The sequence below is a fragment of the Neodothiora populina genome, assembly GCF_041146345.1.
Source record: "Neodothiora populina strain CPC 39397 chromosome Unknown canker_contig_12, whole genome shotgun sequence".
NCBI lineage: Eukaryota > Fungi > Ascomycota > Dothideomycetes > Dothideales > Dothioraceae > Neodothiora > Neodothiora populina.
In genome coordinates this window covers 1152617-1175145 of record NW_027191404.1, presented here as the reverse complement: position 1 = coordinate 1175145, position 22529 = coordinate 1152617, and the positions used below count along the sequence as shown (strand labels likewise).

The 22529-nt window shown below is 51.1% G+C and overlaps 6 protein-coding genes across 6 annotated transcripts; 2 read left to right on the top strand and 4 right to left on the bottom strand.

Moving 5' to 3' along the window:
- Positions 1 to 1310: 1310 nt before the first annotated feature.
- Positions 1311 to 2133, bottom strand: AAFC00_001095 (uncharacterized protein; the record flags this gene model as incomplete). The annotated part of the gene is made up of 2 exons (XM_069340238.1): positions 1311 to 1820; positions 1897 to 2133. 2 exons carry the CDS (start codon positions 2131 to 2133, stop codon positions 1311 to 1313), a joined length of 747 nt encoding a protein of 248 aa, XP_069203712.1.
- A 3488-nt stretch (positions 2134 to 5621) lies between these two features.
- AAFC00_001094 (uncharacterized protein) lies at positions 5622 to 10043 on the bottom strand (the record flags this gene model as incomplete). The annotated part of the gene is made up of 3 exons (XM_069340237.1): positions 5622 to 5891; positions 5944 to 6918; positions 6975 to 10043. 3 exons carry the CDS (start codon positions 10041 to 10043, stop codon positions 5622 to 5624), a joined length of 4314 nt encoding a protein of 1437 aa, XP_069203711.1.
- Positions 10044 to 11182: 1139 nt separating this feature from the next.
- AAFC00_001093 (uncharacterized protein) lies at positions 11183 to 12504 on the bottom strand (the record flags this gene model as incomplete). Its single annotated transcript, XM_069340236.1, has 3 exons — positions 11183 to 12129; positions 12191 to 12344; positions 12403 to 12504. The coding sequence occupies 3 exons, from the start codon at positions 12502 to 12504 to the stop codon at positions 11183 to 11185; spliced, it is 1203 nt and encodes a 400-aa protein (XP_069203710.1).
- A 1499-nt stretch (positions 12505 to 14003) lies between these two features.
- AAFC00_001092 (uncharacterized protein) lies at positions 14004 to 15529 on the bottom strand (the record flags this gene model as incomplete). The annotated part of the gene is made up of 3 exons (XM_069340235.1): positions 14004 to 14930; positions 14980 to 15278; positions 15331 to 15529. 3 exons carry the CDS (start codon positions 15527 to 15529, stop codon positions 14004 to 14006), a joined length of 1425 nt encoding a protein of 474 aa, XP_069203709.1.
- A 1627-nt stretch (positions 15530 to 17156) lies between these two features.
- Positions 17157 to 18116, top strand: AAFC00_001091 (uncharacterized protein; the record flags this gene model as incomplete). The annotated part of the gene is made up of 1 exon (XM_069347894.1): positions 17157 to 18116. One exon carries the CDS (start codon positions 17157 to 17159, stop codon positions 18114 to 18116), a length of 960 nt encoding a protein of 319 aa, XP_069203708.1.
- Positions 18117 to 18788: 672 nt separating this feature from the next.
- AAFC00_001090 (uncharacterized protein) lies at positions 18789 to 19888 on the top strand (the record flags this gene model as incomplete). Its single annotated transcript, XM_069340234.1, has 4 exons — positions 18789 to 18998; positions 19067 to 19162; positions 19221 to 19509; positions 19563 to 19888. The coding sequence occupies 4 exons, from the start codon at positions 18789 to 18791 to the stop codon at positions 19886 to 19888; spliced, it is 921 nt and encodes a 306-aa protein (XP_069203707.1).
- Between the last annotated feature and the right edge of the window lie 2641 nt (positions 19889 to 22529).

Sequence of the window (22529 nt, the reverse complement as noted above, 5' to 3'; positions counted from 1 at the left end):
GATGGGTAAGGGTTGTTGAAGGGCGGTCTGGCGCTGGGATTGTCAGGTCAAGCAAGATGAAGTGTGAGCGCCCTGGATGGCAGATTGCTTTCTTTGCTTTGTGCCGCGGACTGTAGACAGAAAGAAACAAAGTAGACCTGAGCGTCCGACTGAATCAGGCAGTGCTCTCTTCCACTTCCGGCGAGTGTTATTTGTATCTTCCGATGCTCGAATTGCACAAAGGGCGTGAACGAGGGCGAGGAAGCTCAGACGTCGACGACTGCGGGGCTTGTATCGCTTAGTTCTCGTGCTTTAAAGTATGCTAAAAGTACTTGGAAATAATGTGCTGTGCTGTGCTGTGCTGCGCTGCTCTGCATCTAGCTCTAGCTATCCCCCATAAAACTCCCGGCCCGCACCTTTGTTTATGTATCCACACAGGAACTCGGCTCGAGCTGTGTACGCTGAGGATAGACTCGGATGGTTTCTATGTTTGTATCTACAACACAAGATGGTCGATGGGACAGAGCTCAGCTGGGTCGTTTCAGCAGAGAGAGGCAAAGGATGAGGAGTGGGAAAAGCAACGTATCAAAGCATTGGTTGACAAGACACAGAGAGTCAGCAATCAATGCAGTCAGGCGTGAAAGTGGGTGGTTTATGCTGCACACTGCTGAAGGCGGGGCACACCAGACAACCGCCTTCACACCAGGAGCCGCCATGCAATTTACGCCAAATACGCAACCATGCAGTTTCATTGGTTCATAGCACATTCTCCTGGCTATTTTCTACCTGTGCACTGTGACTCCAGGAGGTCGATCAAACTCCATCTTTCCACCGCCAGCGATCAATTTTAGCTGGAAACACTGCTGGTGAAACCTGAAACGCCCACCGGCCAAGTAGACCGGAAGGCCCTTCTTCCACAGACGCTGGACAAGTGTATCAGCTTGGCTTAGTCGTGTTTCGCCAGCACGGGGGCTTCGTGCTTGGCCACTTGGCTCAGGACCCTGGAGCTTCCAGCCCGGTGTGGTTCTAAGTCCAATCACCAAGTCATCACATTGCCCAATCACTTGTCAGAGATCCAGTAATTGTGTTAGTGCATCCTGCATGCATGGTGACTTGTGCCCTACCATGCAAGCCAGCACCATCTTCACTATCTTAGCATTCCTCTCCTTCGAGATTCCACTTTCTTTCTGCCGCATGCAGCACTACTTCTGTACATGATCCGAGGAACTGAACAGTCTGACATCTACGGCAAATGGTCACCATGTGCAGAGTAACATGGTTTATGATCTGGAAAATGTCATGGTATTTCGTTAATGCTCAATCGCTGTCCTCTACATATGTTCCCATCGAACTTCGCGGAAATCAATCCTGATATCCTTTTCCTTCTCGTGCTCGAAGGCTGCGTCGACATTTTCGTCGTACGTCTCCTCATAACCCGGCAGACTTGTGGTCTCGGTGTTGAGTGAGATGCCAGGAACATAGGCAGGCGGCGGGGTCGCCACTTCTCTGGTCTCGACGACGACGTTTGCGCCTTCGACATCCACTTCTTGTGTTGTGCTTCGGGTTCCGAACCAGAAAAGAACGAAATGTGTGATTGCGGAAATGTTCAGGAGAACAAATCCCACAACCATTAATGCAGCATCGACCTTGGGCATACCCAACCATTCTTGGCTGCCTTTGGTACTGACGACGTTGAAGATGAGGCTCAGATAGCCAAGCACGATCAGAAGAACCCCAGAAACAAGCTCCATGGAGAGGCCAAGACGTCTTGGTAACCAATCGTGGGTGTCCTTGGTGAGGACAAACATGCAGAACAAGTTCCAGACGGTAGAGATTGCAGACTACAGGCAATGGTATGTCAGTGACATGTCCGCTGATAGTAACGCAGGAGCCAATGGGGTGACTTGATAGACTTACAGGTATGATAGGTAGGACATCCCAAGCCCATTGATTTCTGGAGTGATGCGAAGGCTTTGAGCCCGGAAGATGTAATTGGTCGAGATAATTGTCGATGCTCAACTCTTCATATGATGCAGCTGATAGACGATGTGACACGACGATGCCAAAAAGGATTGTTGCTGAGCATGACACGAATGCCACGGCTGCACGAGTGGCATTGTGAGGCCTATACGATGGAGTGTTGGTTGTCGACATTGTTATCGCTGTTGATGATGAGCCGATGACGATGCTACTAATCAAAGCAACAGCCACTGTTCGGCAATATTGTTCGAGGAAGCTAGTGACAAATTTCCAGAACGAAGGTAATGTATGCATATACGGTAGGGAATAACACAGTCTTGTTTGTATAGACAGTTGATGAGTGAAAAGGCAGGCTCGATTGATGATTCGAGATACCGTAAGGCTGTCGATGACTCTATATAGCATCTCGACATCTACAAGTATCATCCACCACCCGTATGCTGTCCGCCAAAACGCCACAAGTCTTGGAGGAGCCATGGATCTTGCTAGGTGTATAGATGGCCATACGCAGGAACATCTAGCAGCTCCACAAGCGCGTGGCCGCATGGTCAGCAAACCAAACGCAACCGAGAAACGGACGAGGTGGGTTCATCGAAACGGTATGATAAGAAGGTCTGATTGGTGAAATCACTGCAGATGGGGCTCAATAGGCTTTTGGAAATTCGAGTAACCTTGCTGAGATGGAGTGCAGGTACGCAGTACTAGGGCCGGTACCGACTGCACGCTACTACACGGACCCTTACATGCTGAGCGAAGCATGCGAGCAGTGAGTCAAGTAAACTTCGCTCCGACAGACTGATTGAATGAGAACCTTAGCTGCCATGTGTTCCGCTGTGGGGCTCTCTCGTGGTGATTGCATGCCGAAAGACAAGCTGAAGGCAGTGTAAGGTTGCCCGTGTCTCACAACTCACGTGCGTACGATACCTGTCGGACGTGCCTTTTCTTGGGCAACATTTGGACATAGCGTCGAGACAATCTTGCCTTACCCATCAGAGACTAACCAGCCGTTTCCAGGTGACCGTTTATAAGAGCATTCGGATCGTAGGGTGATTGGGCGATCAATATCAAGCTGCCGACATATATTCTTACGCACCGCTGAGCCCTGCAACCGTTACGCTAGAAGCGGCAGAAGAAGAAAAAGAGAAGAACAGTGGGTGCACAGATCGAGTGCTCCACGTGCGATCATTCATTTCGTGTTTCCCACCTGACCTGAGACACGCGCACGCGAGATGTTCTCCAACGTCTTTATGTTCTTCCCGTACGCTGTTCGTTTGGTATCTCGCGTCGATAACCCATCACCGTCATACTGACCTATCTCTGTCTTATCTCCATCTTGATCGCTGTTACCCGGCCTGGAAGTGCCTCCGAGAAGTGCCGTGTCAACTGCATCGCGTGAGAGGCAGAATGATGTACATGGCCTGCCTGTATACGAGACGAAGGAGGAACCGAGGTCTCCAGTAGCGAAGAATGCGATATAGAGGCAGAGAGAGAGACGTCACAAATCCACTCGACCAATATTCTGACTCGAGACGACAAGATAGCAATCAATCGACGACATGACCTATAAAACATTGTAGTATGCCCATACGCAAGCCTCATCCATGTTGTAGCAGTCATACTGTATCCATGGGCTTGAACGATGCGCCATTAAGGCCAAGCACTCACTCACACAGATCTGACCTGCCCGACCTTACCCGTTGCGCTTCGTAGACGCCGACGACCAGAGGACAGCAGACAGCGTGACAGTGAGACCTTACTCGTCTTGGCACAGAAAACACGCCAAAACCCAGGCCTCAAGGTGAGTCGACGAACAGTGACCCGGATATCAGCGCGCAACGTGAATTGTTCATCGAAGAAACCTGTTGCAAAACAGCATAAGTACCGAGGGGAGCATGGCACCACCCACCAAAGCCCAAGGGCGCAAGCTGCCAAGCGAGTCTGGAACTGGCCCACATCCCTTCATGGTCCCTTGAACTCACAGGTCAACCTTGCGCGCCTCTGACTTTCGCACCTAACCTTAGTTCTCTGAACCTTTCCCTTTTACTTTCGATTTTCACTTTCAACAAATGAGAAGACTGCCACACAGTGCAAGTAATACCCTTGGTTTTCTGTCTGCTAATCTCAATGCATGCTTTTGTCTGTTTCTGAGTTGAGTTGAGTTTCGGCTCTTCTATTTCCATGTTCTGGCCGGCCGCTCACCGCGAAAAGATAAAAAGCATAATCACTCGACTGCACTGCATACTTTTCACAATAATAAACCTCACCTCTCACAAGCAACAAAGCGCAGACCCAGAAAGAACAAATAGAGTCCACCGTATCTTGCTCACGCAGGAGGTCATTCACTTCTTCGCGAGCTATAGCAACCGACTCAAGAGAACCCCTACGCTTGAACCTCGTATTTCCACTCTCCTGGTTCTTCGAGCGTCACTTTAATCCTTCTTCGTATCTACTGTACCTTACCTTTCGTTTTCCTATTCTTCATCATCCTCGTTGCTGTTATCTGTGGCATTATTCGTATTCGTGTCTTCCTCTTATCTTCAATCTATTGATTCTTACTATCGAGTGGCTGACATGGGGCGTCGAAGCCAGACCAGACCAGGTTTTCCGTCCGCAGTGGCGCCAGCCGTGGCCACCGTGGTTGCGTGGTGGCTGCTATAGCGTCATCGCCGCTGCTGGCTGTCGTCGTTCGGGTTCATATCTGTCTGCTTTTGGTACGTCGAGCTTTCGTCTTTAGGAGATGTCGTGCGTGAATGCGTTGGTGTGTAAGTGGGAGACGCATCACCTGATTATTATGCACAGGAGAGAAGAATACAGGACTTGTGAGATGAGACGGATGGATATGGCACGAAGAATTACTGTAGATAGGTACCTTAGCTAGGTAGGTCAGGTTGGGTAGGTATACTTGGTTATTGTTTTCTGGTTTTCGTTCTATGCGTAGACTTTGTATATAGATAGTCAGATGGATCATTAGCTAGTCTCTGGCTTCATGGTTCTAGTACACCTCTCTTCCTCTCTCTCTCTCTCTCTCCTCTCTCTCTCTCTCTCTCCTCTCTCCTCCTGAACTCGTTCAATGGAGAAAGGGCAGAAGGACTCATTCCGTGACATGCTCCTCTCCATTCTCCCCATTCGTACTGCCTGTCTGTCGTCGCTTTTCTCGTCTGACCACACGTCATAGTGAGTGAAGAGGGGAGGAAGAAAAAACGGCGAAGGAGGAGCACACCAAGAACTCGTATGTAAAGCGTTGCATTCGTCGTATTCATCATCGTGTATTTCTTCCTTGCTTTCTCCTCTGTGCTCCCGGGAAACCAAAGCCGAAAACGAAGGAAGAAGCATAATAAATAATAAAAACGCATATAACGCCGTTTCAGAAAACAGGGACAAAAAGGACGTCGGAAACATTTCCGAAAAGAGAAAAAGAAAAACTCCAGACAATCTGTTGCCCAAACGCTCAAAACTCCACGCTTTGTATATGGAAAAGCTGGAAAAAGACAAGCAAGTATGAGTGGGGGAACCGGAACTTCCTTCTCTTGCATTCTAAGACATTGCTCGTGGATTTCACCATACGAGTGGGGGTATTTCTCATTCTTTGTCGTCATCATAATGTGCATTCTCGACACCAATATTGGTTCGCTGCGTAAGGTAGAATTGCTGTAGTCAGGAGACTAATGCGTCAGCCCAGAACGACGTCTACCTTTACTGGCAGAGCGAGCTCGTTCGGGCTGCATCATCGCTTTGGGACTCGCAGCCTCGGGGTCACTGTCGTTGTCGACTAGCGTCCATTCCTCGACTTCTTCTTCTTCGTCATCCTCTTCGGTATCTCCACTGCTGCTTTCGCCCGTTGGCTTGGTGGACGGCTCACGCTTTTTGACGAGTGTGCGTGCGTACTCCATATCCCGGTAGATCGCCTTGATCGCGGTACCGACACCGTCCTCCTGTAATGGTTGTTAGTGCGATCGAATAGAAAGGGAAAGGAGACGCAATTACCGATCGGATCTGTTCGCCCAGGGCCTTTGCCTTTTCTCTCATCCTGTGGTCGTGGCAAGCTATCCAGAGGGCTCGCCCCAGGGATTTCGTGGTAATGTGCTTGACTTCGATACCCACGCCAAGATCTTGGACTCTACTGCTGAAGAAAAACTGGTCACCAAAGAAAGGGTGGATGACAGTCGGCACACCTGCCCTGATACTGGCTCCCGTAGTGCCGGCACCGCCGTGATGGACAACCGCATCGACTTGTCTGAACAGCCAATCGTGAGGTACAGGATCCGTTACCTGTAGAATGGATGATGGAAGCGGGACCTCGATCGCTTTGTTGTCTACAGGTCCCTTGTCGAGTCGATCGGACCAACCCTTGGCCAGGATGCAGCGAACGTCCGCCTTGAGGACAGCATCAACTACATTTTGAGTCAACTCCTTGGAGTTCGACACGACCACCGAGCCGAACCCGATGTATACCAGTCTTTGTTTGGCCTGACGCGCCTTGTCGATAAAGTCCTGCAGAGCTCGCGCTGCCTTGTAATCCAGGCCTTCGTCCAGGAACCAGTAGCCAGTGACGCGTATCCATTCACTAAAGTCCAAAGGCGGAGGTACCACGCTTGGGGAGAAGTTGTACAGAAACGGCACCTTGTCTTGCTGTAGCTTATCCGCAGTCGTCGGCTTCAACTCTAGTGAGTCTCCGCGCCAGCGGTTGACCATCCAAGACGTTGACTGCCAGAACAGGTGATCGAACAGTACATAGGTCATCCAATTATAAGCACCGCCCAACCTATGGCCTGGCACTGCAAATGCGTGTGGATAGGCACGTGTTCTTGTCCAGGGCATAGTGAACGCACGGAAATAGGGGATCCCAAGAGCCTCGGCGATATGTATGCCTGCCATAGCCGATGGACTCTCGACGAGGAGCTCGGCATCCTTGCAAGCCGCCCAGGCCGTGTCCAACAGCTCTCTGACGAACCCGCGGAACTGTAATGCTTGTTAGCCGATTACGTCTGAGCCTTTTGCTCTGGAGTAGATATTACCTTCAAATTAGCCTCCAACAGGAACGATGGAGTGAACATGCCGTATTCGACACAAATCCTCATCAAGTCTGCTGGATTACCTCCAACGGGAGCAAAGTCAATACCGTGTGATTCAACCCAATCCTTGAATTCGGCGTGAGTGACAATCTTCGGCCGGTGTCCATCCGCGATTAGACCCTTGCATAGGGCAATGTATGGCTGTACATCACCTCGAGACCCTATAGTCAAACAGACTACGCGAAGCGATTTGGGTGGCTTGAAATCCAGCATCGAAGCATAAGTATCGTCAAACAGAACTGCAGGGGTGTCTGCCTCTGGCTCGTACAGTGTGCTGTGAGAGTGAATGCTTCTGTCAGCTTGTCCTTCTTCTCTTGCATGTGTAAGTCGATCGTTCTCGGCGGCAGCGGCTACTGCAGCGGCTTGCGACTCAGGGGTCCGGTGTTCGCCATCCTGTAGCACGACAGTCTCCTTGACGGATGTGACAGTGTCGGTGAGACGCAGAATGGTTATAGTGCAGTCATCACGGTGGGCCTGCTTGCCGAACTCGAAGAATATCTCTTCGTGACCGCGAATAACCACAACCATTCCCTGATATCCCAAACGGAACCCTTTTTCTTTCTCGACTGTCATAATGTCTTTCAACGGTACAATCAATTTTGTTCTTGTACCCAGTAAGAGGCTGCGAAAACATAGCTTGGTGGTGCCGACGTAGATTTTGCCGTACATTGGCAAGACACGGTGGAGGAAGGCAAAGTATGTAGCCACGAGTCTCTCGGAGTCAGGCAAGGCAAAGTGCTCTCTGAAACGACGTTCTGCATGCTGAACATCCGCCTCATCGTCAGGATCTCGAACGTGGTCGTTGGGTGACAGACCCTCAACCTCGGTATAGTGCCGTTGGCCACCGGCGATCATACCTGTGACTCGGTCATAGTAACCCATCGGAGAGGTGCCAAGCAAAGAGGCGACAGCTTTCCCTGGTCCTCTTAGGTAGCCAGTCGCGCGCTGGATGGGTATGGTGCCAGCACGTATGATTCCACCCAGCGCACTCGAGCTTTCAGCTTGCTGAGCTGTCTGACCATCTTCGCCCTCGGCTTTGCTGGTTGCGGCAGAAGACTTGCGTCCTATGCTTGCCTCGTGCTTTGACCTTGGCGTAGATGAGACTCGTTCCGATCCAGAAGATGTGTCCTCGGAATGCCAGGCTGATCGTTGTTCCGTATTCTCGTCGGCCGCGGTTGCCTTGATCTTGCGAATAGTAGGATCATGAAACATCTTGCTGCCGCTCAAGATCTGACTTCCCGAGGTATCAGTCCCCTCCCGGGACTCGACCATATTCTGGTCTATGTTTTCCGAGGAAGTTGCAAAAGCATCTGATGAGTATTGAGACTCATGGCTAGTCGGGAAGTGTTCTTTACGCTGACCAGGCTCATAGGGACTGGGTCGCGCCTGTAGATTCTTCCCGCGCTTGCTTCTGGAACGATCGAAGAGTGGTTGTCCGATATCGAGATTGGACCGGCTAAGCTCGCCACTGGTGCTCGGGCTCTGGAATGATGAAAGATGCGAAGAGGAGGGCGAAAGCTCGGCCCTGACGTGTTCGTGAAGGGTGCCAGGGGCTAGGCATGGAGAAGTGACATTAGCCATAGGACTGAGTTTCTGTCCTAGCGCGCGGTCATGTACGTGTGCATCCTTATCGCTTGTTATGGCCCTCTGTGCGACCGTGTTCTGCGTCATGACCCGCAAGTCATGCAGTGCATTGGCACCATCCGAGCCGAAGAATGAGAAAAAGTACTCGTCCATGGCAAATGTCTCATCATTATCAATGACTTTGATCCTGATTGTGTCGGCGAAGTCCAACAAGGGATTCTCCTCAATCTCCAGAACATTATCGGTAGGTATGGAGATCTTGACACTGTCGCCGTCATTCCGTGAGCGGAAGATAATCTTTTGCAGCTGCTTCACCCACTCATTGGCACTCTGAGCACTGTCGGCTCGGAAGTAAAAGGTACGTGTGTTAGTAGTGACGGAGAAGGTATCATTGTCCTTGGCGCCGGCTCTATCTGGCACAACTTGGGCGGATATTCCGTAGCGCAGGTCGATACTATCCCTGGGAAAATAGGGGTCGTTCCGGTTCTGATAATATGATAGCACGTCCCCCTTCAACACGAACCAATATCGTCGATACTGCGGATTATGTCTGCCGCGTTTTGACAGATGTCCAGATTTGATGACGACGTTGCCCTTCTTCGGTAGGTATGCATAGAAGCTAATGTGATTCTGGGTGATGTACATGTATCCTTCCAGCAGTACGCTCTGTAGGTACCAACACTTGTACTCGGCAATGACTTCTTCAGCATTCTCGAAATCAAATATGTCTTTGAGTGCTTCCGGTAAGGCGAGTGAGGGGCGACGAGTGGAGGAGCCCTGGTTCGGACTCTGTCTTCCGCTCTTCGGTCTTGTAAGTGTAGCTTCCGAAGAGTCGATGTCGGCATTAGCTCTGGCCTGAAGCATCTGGGACATAAAAGGTGCCTCATCCGGCGTAGGATCTTCCTGCTCTTGCGGTGGGGAGGGCACGGCGGGAGTAGGTACCGAAGGGGAGGGTGACGAGCGTAACGAGGAGGGAGCATAGTGCGGCGAAGTCGACATGGTCGTAGCGGGCAAAGCAGGCTTGGACTTGATACCCGGTATTGCTCTGAGCAGTCTGGGCTTTGAGAGGCGGAGGCGGGACTTGGTCGATGACTGCGATGCTTGCTTGCCGGAGCTGTTGCCTTGAGGGGGCTGTTGCCTTGCAGATGCACTGTTGGACTCCAACTCATCCTCGCTCGCATCCATGTGATCATCATACGAGGTCTGGGAGTTCATTTTGGACTGTGTGGCCGCGAATATGCCAAAGACGCTCTGAGCCATGAAGGGCTGAGGCTGGTCTGCCCTTCTGGCTGCCTTCAGCTCTTCCTTTTCTTCCTGCTCATTATATCGTAGTCTTTCGGGTAGTTCCATGGATAGGGCTCTTTCGCGATCCTGCCGGCCAGGTCTGCGGCCTAGTGGTGACCGTCGACGAGCATCGTGGGCAGACATGGCGACTTCGATTCCGTGAATGGTGTGATAACGTCACAGAACAGGACGACGGCAGCCGCGATGTGGAGATGCAGAAAGCGGCGATGCTGTCTAGACTAGGAATTTGGACAAGCCGCAGGTGATGGGAGTTCTCCGGAAGGCACTGACAGCCTGGGACAGGCACAAGGGATAGCGATTCAGATGAGCCACTACAGGCACACACCGAGGGAGAAACACCTCTCTGCACGGCCAGGTCAGGGCGCTATACAGGCACGTTGGAAGCTACCAAGTCAATACCCCAACAGTGCTGAATCTGGGGTTGACCGCGGCGCGTGACGATCCGGGTCCGGTGGATAGGCGCTAGTCGTGACTCGACCTGGATGCTGAAGATGGGAGCATTCTGAAGTCGATTCTGATGATTTTGGAGGTTCGAGGCGGAAACAGAGCCCGAAAGGTTACATGTTGTCCTATTGGACGATGAACAAGGATGGAAGAAATGCTTGGGAGATGAATCAACAGAACCACGGAGATGGGAACATGTTGATGTTGAGATTAGATTACAGCACACTAATGTGCAGTACTGTACCTTTGTACAATCCTTATACAAAGGTACTCTACGGTAAGTCCGGCTATTTCTACTGCATACAACTTTACGAGTACAATGCAGCACAGCACAGCACAGCATCAGACCTTGGAACACCCGATTATATGCCTCATGTACAGTACGAGTGAACTACTGCACTCATGTGAGCATGTGAGGCGTCTCACTCTGCCAAGCCGAGGTCACGCCCCCCGACGATATACCGTCTCCCTACCTACCTAGTCATCCTCCTGGCCAGCGCAGAGTAGCGCCAGATGAGCGAGTGCATGTCCGGAGTCACGCCTGCTTTTACAGCGAGTATCTACACTGGTGTCTCATCAAAAGCTGAATCATGTTGATGGATTTGTTCAATACTTGTATGCAATCATAACATCGATTTGAGCTATGCCATATGTTCGTACAATGTAATCAATACGCAACAATAAAAACACTCAGATGGCCATTGCTGAGCAGGGCCCACATTCGTTCCGCCCTATCGCGCTATTGTGATTACACCTACTCTCCGAATGTCTCCAAGCCTACCTAGCTGCGACTCGCCACTGAATCCTGGATTCTGCCTCTACGCCTTGGCCTTGGCAAGACCGACGGCGTCGTTGCCAAGGTCGTACACAGAGTACCACTTGCGGAGGAATGCGTCACCGAGAATGACGAGAGGTCCAGCAGGGGCAGGGATATCGAAGCCCATGAAAGACGAGATGCAGGAGCCCTGGACCTCGAGAATGTAGTCGTAGGGGCCGATGGTGAAGTTGTGGCCGGTCAGAGTGAAGGTGAGGTCGGGAAGAGTGTCACGCTTCTCGCACTCGACAGTGTACTGTCCGTTGTACGACTTCTTAGCACCCATCTCCTTGTTCAGGAGATCAGCAAGAGTGCTGGGGAGAGCGATGAGAGAAGTACCGGTGTCAAGAATGGCACCGGTTGACTCAAACTCGGCGGTCTCGTCACCGAAGCTGATGGCGTCAAGGTCGACCTCCCAGTAAGCCTTGCGGCGGAGGGGAATCTTGGTCATGGGACCGGTGTAGTGGTCCTTGTTGACGCCACCGAAGATGGCCTCGGACTCGGCCTCCTTGTCGTTGGTGTCGCTCAAGTAGAAGGAGAAGACGGGCTCGTCGAGGAGACCCTGCGAGACCGCGGAGTAGAAAGGAGGAGGGATCTTGTTGACACTGATGGTGTCGTAGCCGAGACCCAAGATACCGTCGAAACGGCCAAAGGCAAAGGCGAGACCGGGCTCAGAGGTGGCCTCTCCGAAGAGCTGGTCCTTGATCTTCAGGTCACCGATCTGGACAGTGTCCTTGGAAATGTAGCCCTCAACGGCACCAGATCCATATCTGATGGCAAAGTCGGAGCCGTTCTTCTTATACGTCGATGAGTCGCTGTGGCTGTATTTGCTGTGGAGGTAGCAGGCGATGGAGCCGCAGTCGGATGAAGGAATCCAGAGGTTGGACGAGCCGGTGTCGAGCACAACCTTGAACTCCTGAGGAGGGTTTCCGATGGTGATGGGAGAGAAGTCTGGAGATAGCTGATCAGTCACAAGTCTCACCATGGTCGTGACTCGTTCAGATGGACATACACTGGGCGTTGAGGAAGTTGTCGACAGGGACAAGATGACCAGCCTCGGGGTGGATCGAGGTCTCACGGAACATCTCCTCGGCGTGCTTCTCGGGACGGATGCCCATGTACTTCTGGCCGAGACCCTTGACATGCTCTTCGATGTTGTGCTTCTCCTGCGTCCCATGATTAGCACGAGCCTGTGGCGATGCTACTACCTTGATGGCGACTTACGAGCTGCTCCGAGAGAGGCACCTTCTGGAGCTTCAGCTTGTGGATGGCGGCATTGGCGGAGCCGAGCAGCGCAGTGGCTGCGGCGATGGAAGATCCCTTCATGATGATGATGATTGTATGGTATGGTGATATCGATGGAGACAGGAAGGGTGGAGAGGAGAAGCGGTGGAGGAGAAGGAGAGGCGACAAGGTGGTGAAGCTGGAGGCTGGGGTTCGTGGCGGCCGTCTGAGAAGCTTGGACGCCAATCAGATGACGTGTGGTACAAGTGCAGCACAGCAGCATCGGTGTTTAGTGTTTAGGCAACCGCAAAACCGCCCTCGGGACCTTTCCGTCGCTGTGGGACCACTGCGAAACCCCAGACCAGACGAGGATCGCTGACGCTTCTTCTTATCAAGATCAGCAAATAGTGTTTGTGATCAATGTTGTCTACCTCACTTGACGTATACATACGCACACACACTATACCACTACATGCTGAACTTGCTACACCCTGGCGTCCATACCAACTAACCTCGGTGCTTGGGCCATTGTCTGGCTCAGAGTTCTGCTTTATCGCTCAAAGCCATCTAGCGCTCGAAGATTCAATCGCCCGCTGCAGGTACCATCTCCGTTTTGAGAGATAGCGCCAATAGCGCAGATAGCAGGTACGGCCCGGGCTGGATGGTAGAGCATGAGCAACGTTGATTTCTACCGTCTCTCGATCAGTTGCTCTCTGGGCTGTGGCTATTAATGGTGATAGTATGTCTGTACACAGCTAAATTCACTAGGGGTGGGTATTGCTTGGTACTGTGTCTGCCTTGTGGAGTGTGCTGTTGTGTTCTACATGTGAGGTTCCGCAACGAGTGCAGATGACCCGGTCATCAACATGACACTATGGCCGTGGTGCATGATACCATGGATCTTCTCAGGTCACACACTACTCTTATCTTCCATTCAGAGCCTATGGTGTAGACTTATGGTGATTGTGTGGGAATCGTAAGTATGCTTGCCAAGGCAATATACCATATGGGTAAGTCACAACGGCCGTCAGCGTGGCCTCTGGACGAGAGCCACTACCACCATCATTGTCTGCAGGGATAAAGAATTTATCGTACACATCTGTACAGTGGTTGATGTTTTTGGGACAGATGTGCTAGCATGACTCCTTTCAAGTACGTAAATGCTGCCATGAACCTTCACAAAAACACAAAGTCATTCGGCAAAATCTACCCTTCGGAGCATAATCGACATTCGAAGACATGCTACCTGCCTCACGCAGACTACCTACTATTGTACCAAACAAGACCAACAGCTGTACACAAGCATATATCTCTGATACACCAAAGAGATAGAGTATAAATGGTTGCATGTTGCTCGTACATCGCCAGAAGGTAAGATCAAGGTGGAAGCATGAAATGGACAGGGTTCCCCTCCAAATCGCACATTTGATGAGCTTGACCATGCAGCAGAACAATTGAAAGTACGTCAGGCACGAGTGAGAGACCATGAGTAGTATTGTATGGGTTGAGCATAACATGGTCATACTAATGACTGCTTTTATGCGATTCGAAAGCTACATATATAATACAAGAGCAGGCTGATGTCAGCCGTCTCCTTTACCCTACCAGGTTGTCGGCACACTGGGGTACTCCTTTGAGCTGATGTGAAGGTCTTCAAAGATGCTATCATCACCCTTGAGGTGCTCAACACGGAGCTCATCCTCATCTTCAAGCTTCTGCAGCTCCTCAGCCGGCGTTGACTTGTCATCAGCCTTGTCGTCCTTCGAAGTTGCGTCGAGCGCATGACTTGAGTTAAAACTCTCTCCAATCAGGAGGATCTGAGCATTTGGGTAGTCAAGATGCTTTGGTTCGACTGGCATCCAGCTACGGCCATGGAACTCGTCAATAAACTCTTGAGGAAAGCCCGGTCCAGCATCGAGTGATGTATACGCAGGGCCCTTAACGGTGGGATTCTTCAATGATAGAACGAAACTGCCCTTGGAGCCAATTCCGATGTCCTCTTGCATCTCGCCTGGATCACGAGGGATTGTGACCATATAAGACAGATGGGTCTCGTCACGGTTGCCCGCCTTGGTTATTGCATAGACACCCTCAGCAATAGGTGTCACTGGAGGTGTTTGTCTTGTTCCTACAGTCTTGGTGTCATATTCGGAGCCTTGGAAGAAGTTCTCCTTGAGATCTTCCATACTGGTCTTTCCCTTTTCGACGAAGACCATGAATTTGTCCTGTGGACCCTTCGGCCACACTTTCTTCGGCAGAGCCAACAGGCGGTTGTTCTTGATATCATCGATGGTGCCATCCTTGAGTGCTGCACCCGGAGCCAGGGGTCGTAGAACGAAATGGCTGCGCTGTAGATCGAGAACACTACCTGGATCTTCAATGCCAACGCGGCCGCGAGTGAAGAAGTAAATGATGCCTTTCTCCAAGATGTTGGATGGCATTGCGGCGGCACGCTCATCGCTCGTCTCCACAGCGCCACTCTCCGTCGTAGATGCAGGCTTGGTGCTTGGATCGTTGTGGATATCGTCCTGCAGGAATTGTCAGCAAGAGTATGTGGTGGTGAAGATTATGACCTACTTCAGGAGCATCATTCTTCACAGGCTTATCGACGTCCATGGTGTTGAGACCGCCACCACCACGCGAGTCCTTGAGAGATTTCTCCGGATCGCTTTTGTCCTCGCCTTCCTTGGTGGTGCCCTCGAATGATTCGCCAGGTCTGATGTTTTTCTTCTGGTCCTGGGCATCTTTGTCTTTTTCGTTATAGGCGTCATAAGCCTCATTGTCGACCCAGAACCAACAGCTCGGTCCATTCTCATGGCCTGCATTCCCAGCCTCAGCTGCTGATTTGTTTGCATCACTACCCGTGTCTCCACCATCTTCGTTTTGTTAGCGGTAAACCAGACAGTCTTGCTGAAGGTCAGAACTCACGCATAGCCTGCATCTGGGTGACGTCGGTCATTGTGTCGTCAATGGTAGTCTGATGCTTCTCTCCAGTCTTGCCCTTTTTAGCTGCGCCAGTCGCAGGGCTACTTTCAGCTTTGCGTTTGATGCCGTTACCAGAGTTGTTTTCGGCTGAGGGAGAACCGGGCATATCTGCAAGGCGAGCGGAGGAGCGAGTGCCGGGCATTTTGGGGTGATTCTGATGATCCCTGCTGATGTGATGATGCGTATGATGAACTACAGTGCTGAGGACAGCAAGTCTCAATTGAATTGCACGATGGTATCCAGGTACAAGTAGGGAATGGGCTACAGTCGGGTGATGATATTGTGACGTGATGCAATGTGAGGAGGGGTACAATAAGGCAAGATGATATGTATCTCAGCAACGGGAGGCAAGGGCTGCAACACGGTAAGCTGAGGAGATCCCTTCACGACTTGGTATTAATCAACCAGAAAGCTCCTTATAGGGTAAGGCATGGTACCTTAAGTGATTTCACCTCGTTGTCTTGTGCCTCTGACGGGGTTACGCGCAGAATCGCGTGTACGTCATAGACTTCGCGAAGTGGAGAGGTCGCGCCATAAAACTTTACCTCGAATTCGAAGTCACAGAGTCATCATATGCTGCGTTTGGCCACGATCAGCTTTTCTGTCTCCATGGCAGGGTCCGCGAAAAGAAATCATGAATCTGGTTGTTGTGTATTCTGACATGTGTCCTCGTCAAGAAATCATTGACAACTCTAACCGCCTCGTATCGATACAAGTACAGTGCTGTACATATTCTGTAGGGTAGTATGGATGAGAAGGGATTTTCCCGAACGCCTGATCCCCTTTCTAAGTGCTTATGAAATGTTCGTGGCCTACCATGGACGACTGAAAGAAGGTTGATCAGTCACACCGTCCGTCCTTCCAACCTGTTCGCCATCTTTCTTCCCATCTATTGCAGTCGAATGTTTTCTTGCCCAGCTTGACGTTCACGGCGTTATGTGCCTGACACAACCAATTGCCGAACTCTTGTCTATTACTGACTTTGGGCTCGTTTCCTTCCTTCATCCAAGTTTTGAAATCATCTGCGCAGACCCAGCAAGGATATAATTTACTGAATAGGTGCATGAACTGTTTAGTCTCGGACTGCTGAGTCGGGGTGGGTTTTTCTGGATAGGTCGCAGCGATGGAATGTAGTAGGGTCCAACTTGAGCGGCCGAGCTGCTCTACATCAGGAGGGCAATCTGTTGGTGGTGATAAAGAGGACGTCGCTTGCGCGGGTGGAGTGGTTGTCGCTGTGGTACTTGGTGCCTTTTTGTTATGATCTCTTGTCATGGCCATCCACGACGAGACAGATGTGCAAGTGCGGCATCTACACAGACTTGTTAGATCCATCCTTGTATATGCAAGCTGATCAATTCAACTCACGGCTTGCCATCCGGTCCCAAAACCACACCTTTTGGTAGTTTACTCGGTGTTGGTTCTTGCTCTTGACGCCCCTCGGTCTGGGCCACTGCTTCAGGCATTGCGTCTTGGGGTTGAGGCGGTGCACCTGTAACCTTTGTGACTGAACACCCGAAGTGCGACAGGATCGGATACGGAGTTTGCGTTATAGGCATCGCAATCACTCCACCTGGCGCATTTGTCAACCTTCCGGGGTTGTATGTGTAAAGTCCGTGCCTGGGGATAAAAGCTCTTGCGATTCGGCCATATCGGCCTCTGCCGCTAACGTCATCGGCAGTGCTCTCCAGCTTCGGCTTTAATTCTCCTACCGAAAGATCGTGTATCTTGTTTTATATTATCGATAGACAGTCGAGCCTGGACACCGCGTCATGAATGTTCGGACAGCAGAGCCTGCGAAGGTTCCAGTCTTATTGCTAAAAACCAAGTCAGTCCCGACGGACCACTACGAGGAATTGTTTAGCAGGGAAGGGTCCAATTATACTCCCTCATTTCTTCCTGTGTTGGAACATCGATTCAAGGTCAAAGTCATTCAATGGCTGGAGGCGGTCATAAAGAATCGAGGCTCTGTTTCAATCCCAAGCCATGACAGAACGGATGACCCCCAATTTGGCGGTCTCATTTTCACATCACAACGAGCTGTGGAAGCCTTCTCGTCGATAGTACAATCAATCGGCTCCGAGCATATTCAAGATCTACTTCCTGCCTATGTACCTCTATATGTCGTCGGCCCTGCCACTGCAAGAGGTCTACGGTCACTCGGCTTACCGAATCCTGTCATAGGCGAGGAAAGTGGCAATGGGCAGACCCTTGCTGCTTTCATGCTTGAGCATTACAATGCGCTCCCGTCGTCTCAGATCAGCCCATGTGGCAAAAAGCTTCCCTTGCTTTTTCTCGTCGGAGAGGTTCGCAGAGACATCATTCCGAGGACACTACAGTCCCCGGACCTTGATGATGATCAACGTATTGGCGTTGTCGAGCGTGTGGTGTATGAGACAGGGGAGATGGAGTCATTCCATATCGATTTCAGCAGAGCATTGACCGACAATGAAAAAGCTGGCACGAAACTTCAGTGGGTGGTCGTCTTCTCCCCTCAAGGTTGCAAGGCTATGCTACAGTGTCTTGGATGGCTTGATCTGTCCACTGGACGCTACGATCCACGTCTCGAGACACAGGGCGCATTGGTCACTCGCATTGCGACCATTGGGCCAACCACCCGGGATTATTTGATCAACGAACTTGGCTTCGAGCCGCACGCATCCGCGGAGAAACCAAGCGCGGAGGGTATATTGGCGACCCTTGAAACATACCAGAAGCATATAGGTATGTGAATGCGAAGGAAAAACAGACATGTAGCGATACCATGTGCACGCGCATCCGTGTCACCAGGAGTAGATGAGACGCCACTTGAATAATTCTTAAAACGATCGCGCAAAGCCCTTGGTCTCGGACGATCATGTCTCTGGGTAAGTCTAGAACTGCGTACCACGGAGGCGAGGAGCGCACGATACTGCGCGTCAAGGAGGTCGGGCATCAATAGGCCGCGATACCAACTTTTGAGGTGGATGGACTCGGACAAGATACTGACCACGACGAGACTTCCCGGCGGCTGGGGGGTTTCATGCATTGAGTGTAGATCTTATAGGGAGATCTGGCATGCCAGGTCCCTCCATAGTTGCCTCAAAGTAAAACATTCTATAGGATGTTCTTTGGACGTCGTCTCGTGCACACCGTGTCAGTGCAGCGTGGTGTGCTTCGCATAGGGTCTACCATTGCCGTCGAACAGGGTTAGAGGCTTTGGTCCGCCTATTTTACTTCTGCGGGACGAATGAAGCAGTCTTGGCAAACGGACTCTTTACTTTACACAATCTGACGGTGTATCTGAATCATGAACGTGCTTCTTACCACCTCTGCTAGAACGCATGAGTTCATTGTGACTTCCGAGACTTACAGCCCCGTAGAATGTCGCGTTGTTGGCGGAACTTTTCGTCTTCAGTAAAAGTATGACGGCTGTCTCGCCTGCAGACGACAGTCGTGAGCAGACACCGAAGGAGCCAAATGTGCTTACAGTCGTCCTTGGAAACTTGCTGATCAAGCCGTGGTATCCTTCCTTTTATCCGGAAGATCTCGTCGGAAAGAGGGTCGACCGCTTGTACGTCTGCGACACATGCTTCCGATATTCCAAGGAGCTCATGCCATATTTGGCGCATATAGTGCGTGCCATGCTATACATAATTCATTCGTGCTAGACGATCAAGTCTGACATATATCGCCACCAAAGAAAGTCTGTCCACAGAAAGAGCAACCATCACGGGGCTCTCTGATATACGCGACTCATGATCATTCTATATACGAAATCGATGGTGAAGAACACAAGGTGAACTACTGCAACACCAGCAGCCACCAATGCTCCAACTGACGTACCCGTTCATCAGCTGTATTGCCAAAATCTCTCTTTATTCGCAAAGTTGTTTCTTGATACGAAATCGGTTTTCTACGATGTTTCGACATTTCGATACTACCTGTTACTCTTGAATGATCCCAATGCCAGTCGCCCGCAGATAGTAGGCTTCTTCAGCAAAGAGAAGATGAGCTGGGATAGTAACAACATTGCATGCATTCTGATATTTCCTCCGTGGCAGAAGAGAGGACTTGGGCAGATACTGATGGGGGTAAGCTACGAACTTAGTAGGAGAGAAGGGAGGCTCGGCGGGCCTGAAAAGCGTAAGCAATCCTACACATGAATTAATTGAAGACCAAGACATTGACCATGGCAGCACTTTCATCCTTGGGTCGAAGAGCATATATCGCCTACTGGTCTGCAGCGATTTGTCGCAGCATTCTTGGCCACGATTCGGCAGAACTATCCGTAGGCCAGATCGTCCTGGACACTTGGATACAGCCTGAAGACGTTATTGCAGCTCTGAATGAGATGGACCTAATGGAGCCAACTAAAGATTCTTTGGGAAGGGTAGTGCTTCGCAGGGACAAATTAGGAGCCTGGGCCGAGATACACAAGATCCCACTGTCAGCACCGATCGATCCGCAGGCCTTTCACAGCAATCCTGGAGAAGACGAAGAGATGGAATCCGACGATAAGTAAAGTTTACAGCCTTCTCCTCGCTCCCCGATCCTCTGGGACAGCGGAAACAGCTTCTGTCCAGTATGACATTGATGATTACTATATCTGTTGGCCCAATCATTGGTTCGCTTACCCGTGACTACAGTTTGTATGCATGCGCCCCTCACACCATCGATCCGATGGGCAAACCGTTTCACTGCCATGCTACTAGCCCTGCACGACATGTCTTCATTGAGTATGAGAAGGTTACGGGAAGATTTGTATTTGCACGATGGCCTCAAGCCCCCCGCGAGCATTTTTATTAGGGCAATGAATAAACCAGCGGAACAGTTCGGCATAATAGGCTTGTTATTTGAATGACCAGGACACTGGAATCACTGATCAGAAAGTTAGCGAAACGCTGCTGCAGATATTATGACAGGTGTCAAAGCTGTGAGGCGCCAGAGTGCAGATCACTATCCACAATATATTACCCTTGCAGTGCGATGGCCAGTAGTAAGCCCTCGTATTTGGAAGGCGGCGCAAAAACATCTTGGCCCTGTACAACCGACCACCGCTGCTATGCCGATAGTCTTGCAGCCGCGTCTACCATGAAGCGCTTGCTACCTGAAGCCAACGCCACATTCGCCTGCAAGTAAAGCGCCTCGAATTCCTTTGTGCGCGTTGCGTACCATCGGGCCTGCATATCCCGTACTGTAGACAAGATGCGATGCACCGGTCGGATATACAGTACTCGTACATAATCGGATACCGTACCTACCTTAGTATAGCACGACCGACTGCGGTCTACAACGGATAGCGGCGGCGCGAATCTAATGATTTGTCAAGAATAGGCTATCTATATGGCAATGCTGTTTTCACGAACGAACAATGAGCGGTTAACCCATGCCGATTCTCATGGGAGCAAGCGTACGCATTATACGGTGAATCGTTCGGTGCTACTGCAAGGATCTTGTTGTGCTGTCTTGTAGCGTGAGTCATACATGCTTCATGGACTTTTCTCGAGTACCTTAGTGTAGGAATTTTATTGCTGCAAACGCCAGCATGCAGCGTCCTTGGGGTCTTGGTGACATGCTATGGAGGCCAAAACGCCAATAAGCAGCCTACGCGGGCCACATCGAGTGGACTCGGTCGGCCAATGGTCGCTCACCACAAACCGCAATGCCGGTGCTCTACACCTCTGCTGAACACACACCACAGTACTCCATGATAGAAGCTCTGGAATCACAGAACATTGCAAGAAACCCCCGCTTTACTAAGATCAAGGTTCGGCGACCTTAAGTGATCCGACGGTACACTCGGCTGTAAATCTCGAGCTTCCGCTCAATCATCAAACTCAAAGAACGCGGGTGGGCAGGTACACCCGGCATATAAGCATTGACTGAAATAAGTTTAATCCTGAAACACATCGCCCCCAGCAGATCACTGCCCGCACACCGCCGCTGGTCGGCTGAGAAGCGACTGGCCGGTACCCGATCTCACACGACCGATCCAGAGGGATATTACCTTGCTGCAGAGATCATGGAGATCTGATTGGATGTACATGCATGAGGTCTGCGTCGCGAGCTTCCAGGTGTGGTTCAGTTCATATGGAAAGCAGCATTGTGTTATTGAAGGACAGCATTGATGCGCATGGAAGGGGGAAAGCCGAGAGAAAGAGTACGTGGAAGCTCCGAACCTGGCGTGGTGGACTCAAGGTCTAATGCGATAGAGGCTTTCCCGGCCATTCTGTCATAGTTTCGACTAGCGGTGGGTGGCAAGTTGTGTTGTGGTAGCAGTGCGGAAGATGCGCTGCCCGACTTTCCCCTGGCCAATCTAAAAGCTACGCGCACGTGGGAGGTGCTGAGCAGCTCAGCCTTGACTTCAAGCCTCGAGATCTGATTTTGGAATTGCTCTCGGCCAATTTTTTTTTCCCTTGCTCTGATCTATGGGATCCCTGCCTGCTTCACGCTGCGCGTCTTAACCATCTCGAAGCAGACCGCCAATTAAAGAAGGCGAACGTGACCCCGATGATCACGAAAGCGGCGTGTTTGTGCAACATTGGCTAAAACCTAGGTTGCGGGACTTGTCTTGCGAGCTGCCATAGTATCAGCTGCAATAGCGGTAGTCATCATCATCCCAACTCCTCGCAGCAGCAGCAGCAGCAGCAGCAGCAGCAGCGATAGAGTGGAGTGAGCTCGCAATCCCACACCCCTCCTTTCTTTTCAACGTAATCTGCGAAACCAGTCATCTCCCTCTGTTCTTCTGACAGCGAGCCTGCCACACGATTGGTCCGCATTTAGAAACGTGTCCGACCGCTAGCAGGAAACGAACCATCGACAAAGTTTCGAAGCTGGTCTTGGGCTCTGAAGGGTCTCGACTGGGGAAGGTCCTCGACGGCGACACACCACACTCACACACACTCCCACACACCTACGCACGCACAATTACACGCATACAGTGCTGCTCCGTGAAGTGTGAGCTGTACATACTACTCTGCACCCTACAGTAGTATACCTGACCTACCCAAGCAGGTCAAGCAGCTGTGTGTCCAAAGCCCCTCCTTCTATCACCGCCTGAGGCCAACTAATTAAGTACGCGTAGATTAACCTCCATTAGCGTCTGCGCCTGCTTCAAGCCATCCTTGCTCCGAGGGCACGGTGAAGATCTACTAGCAAGGGTT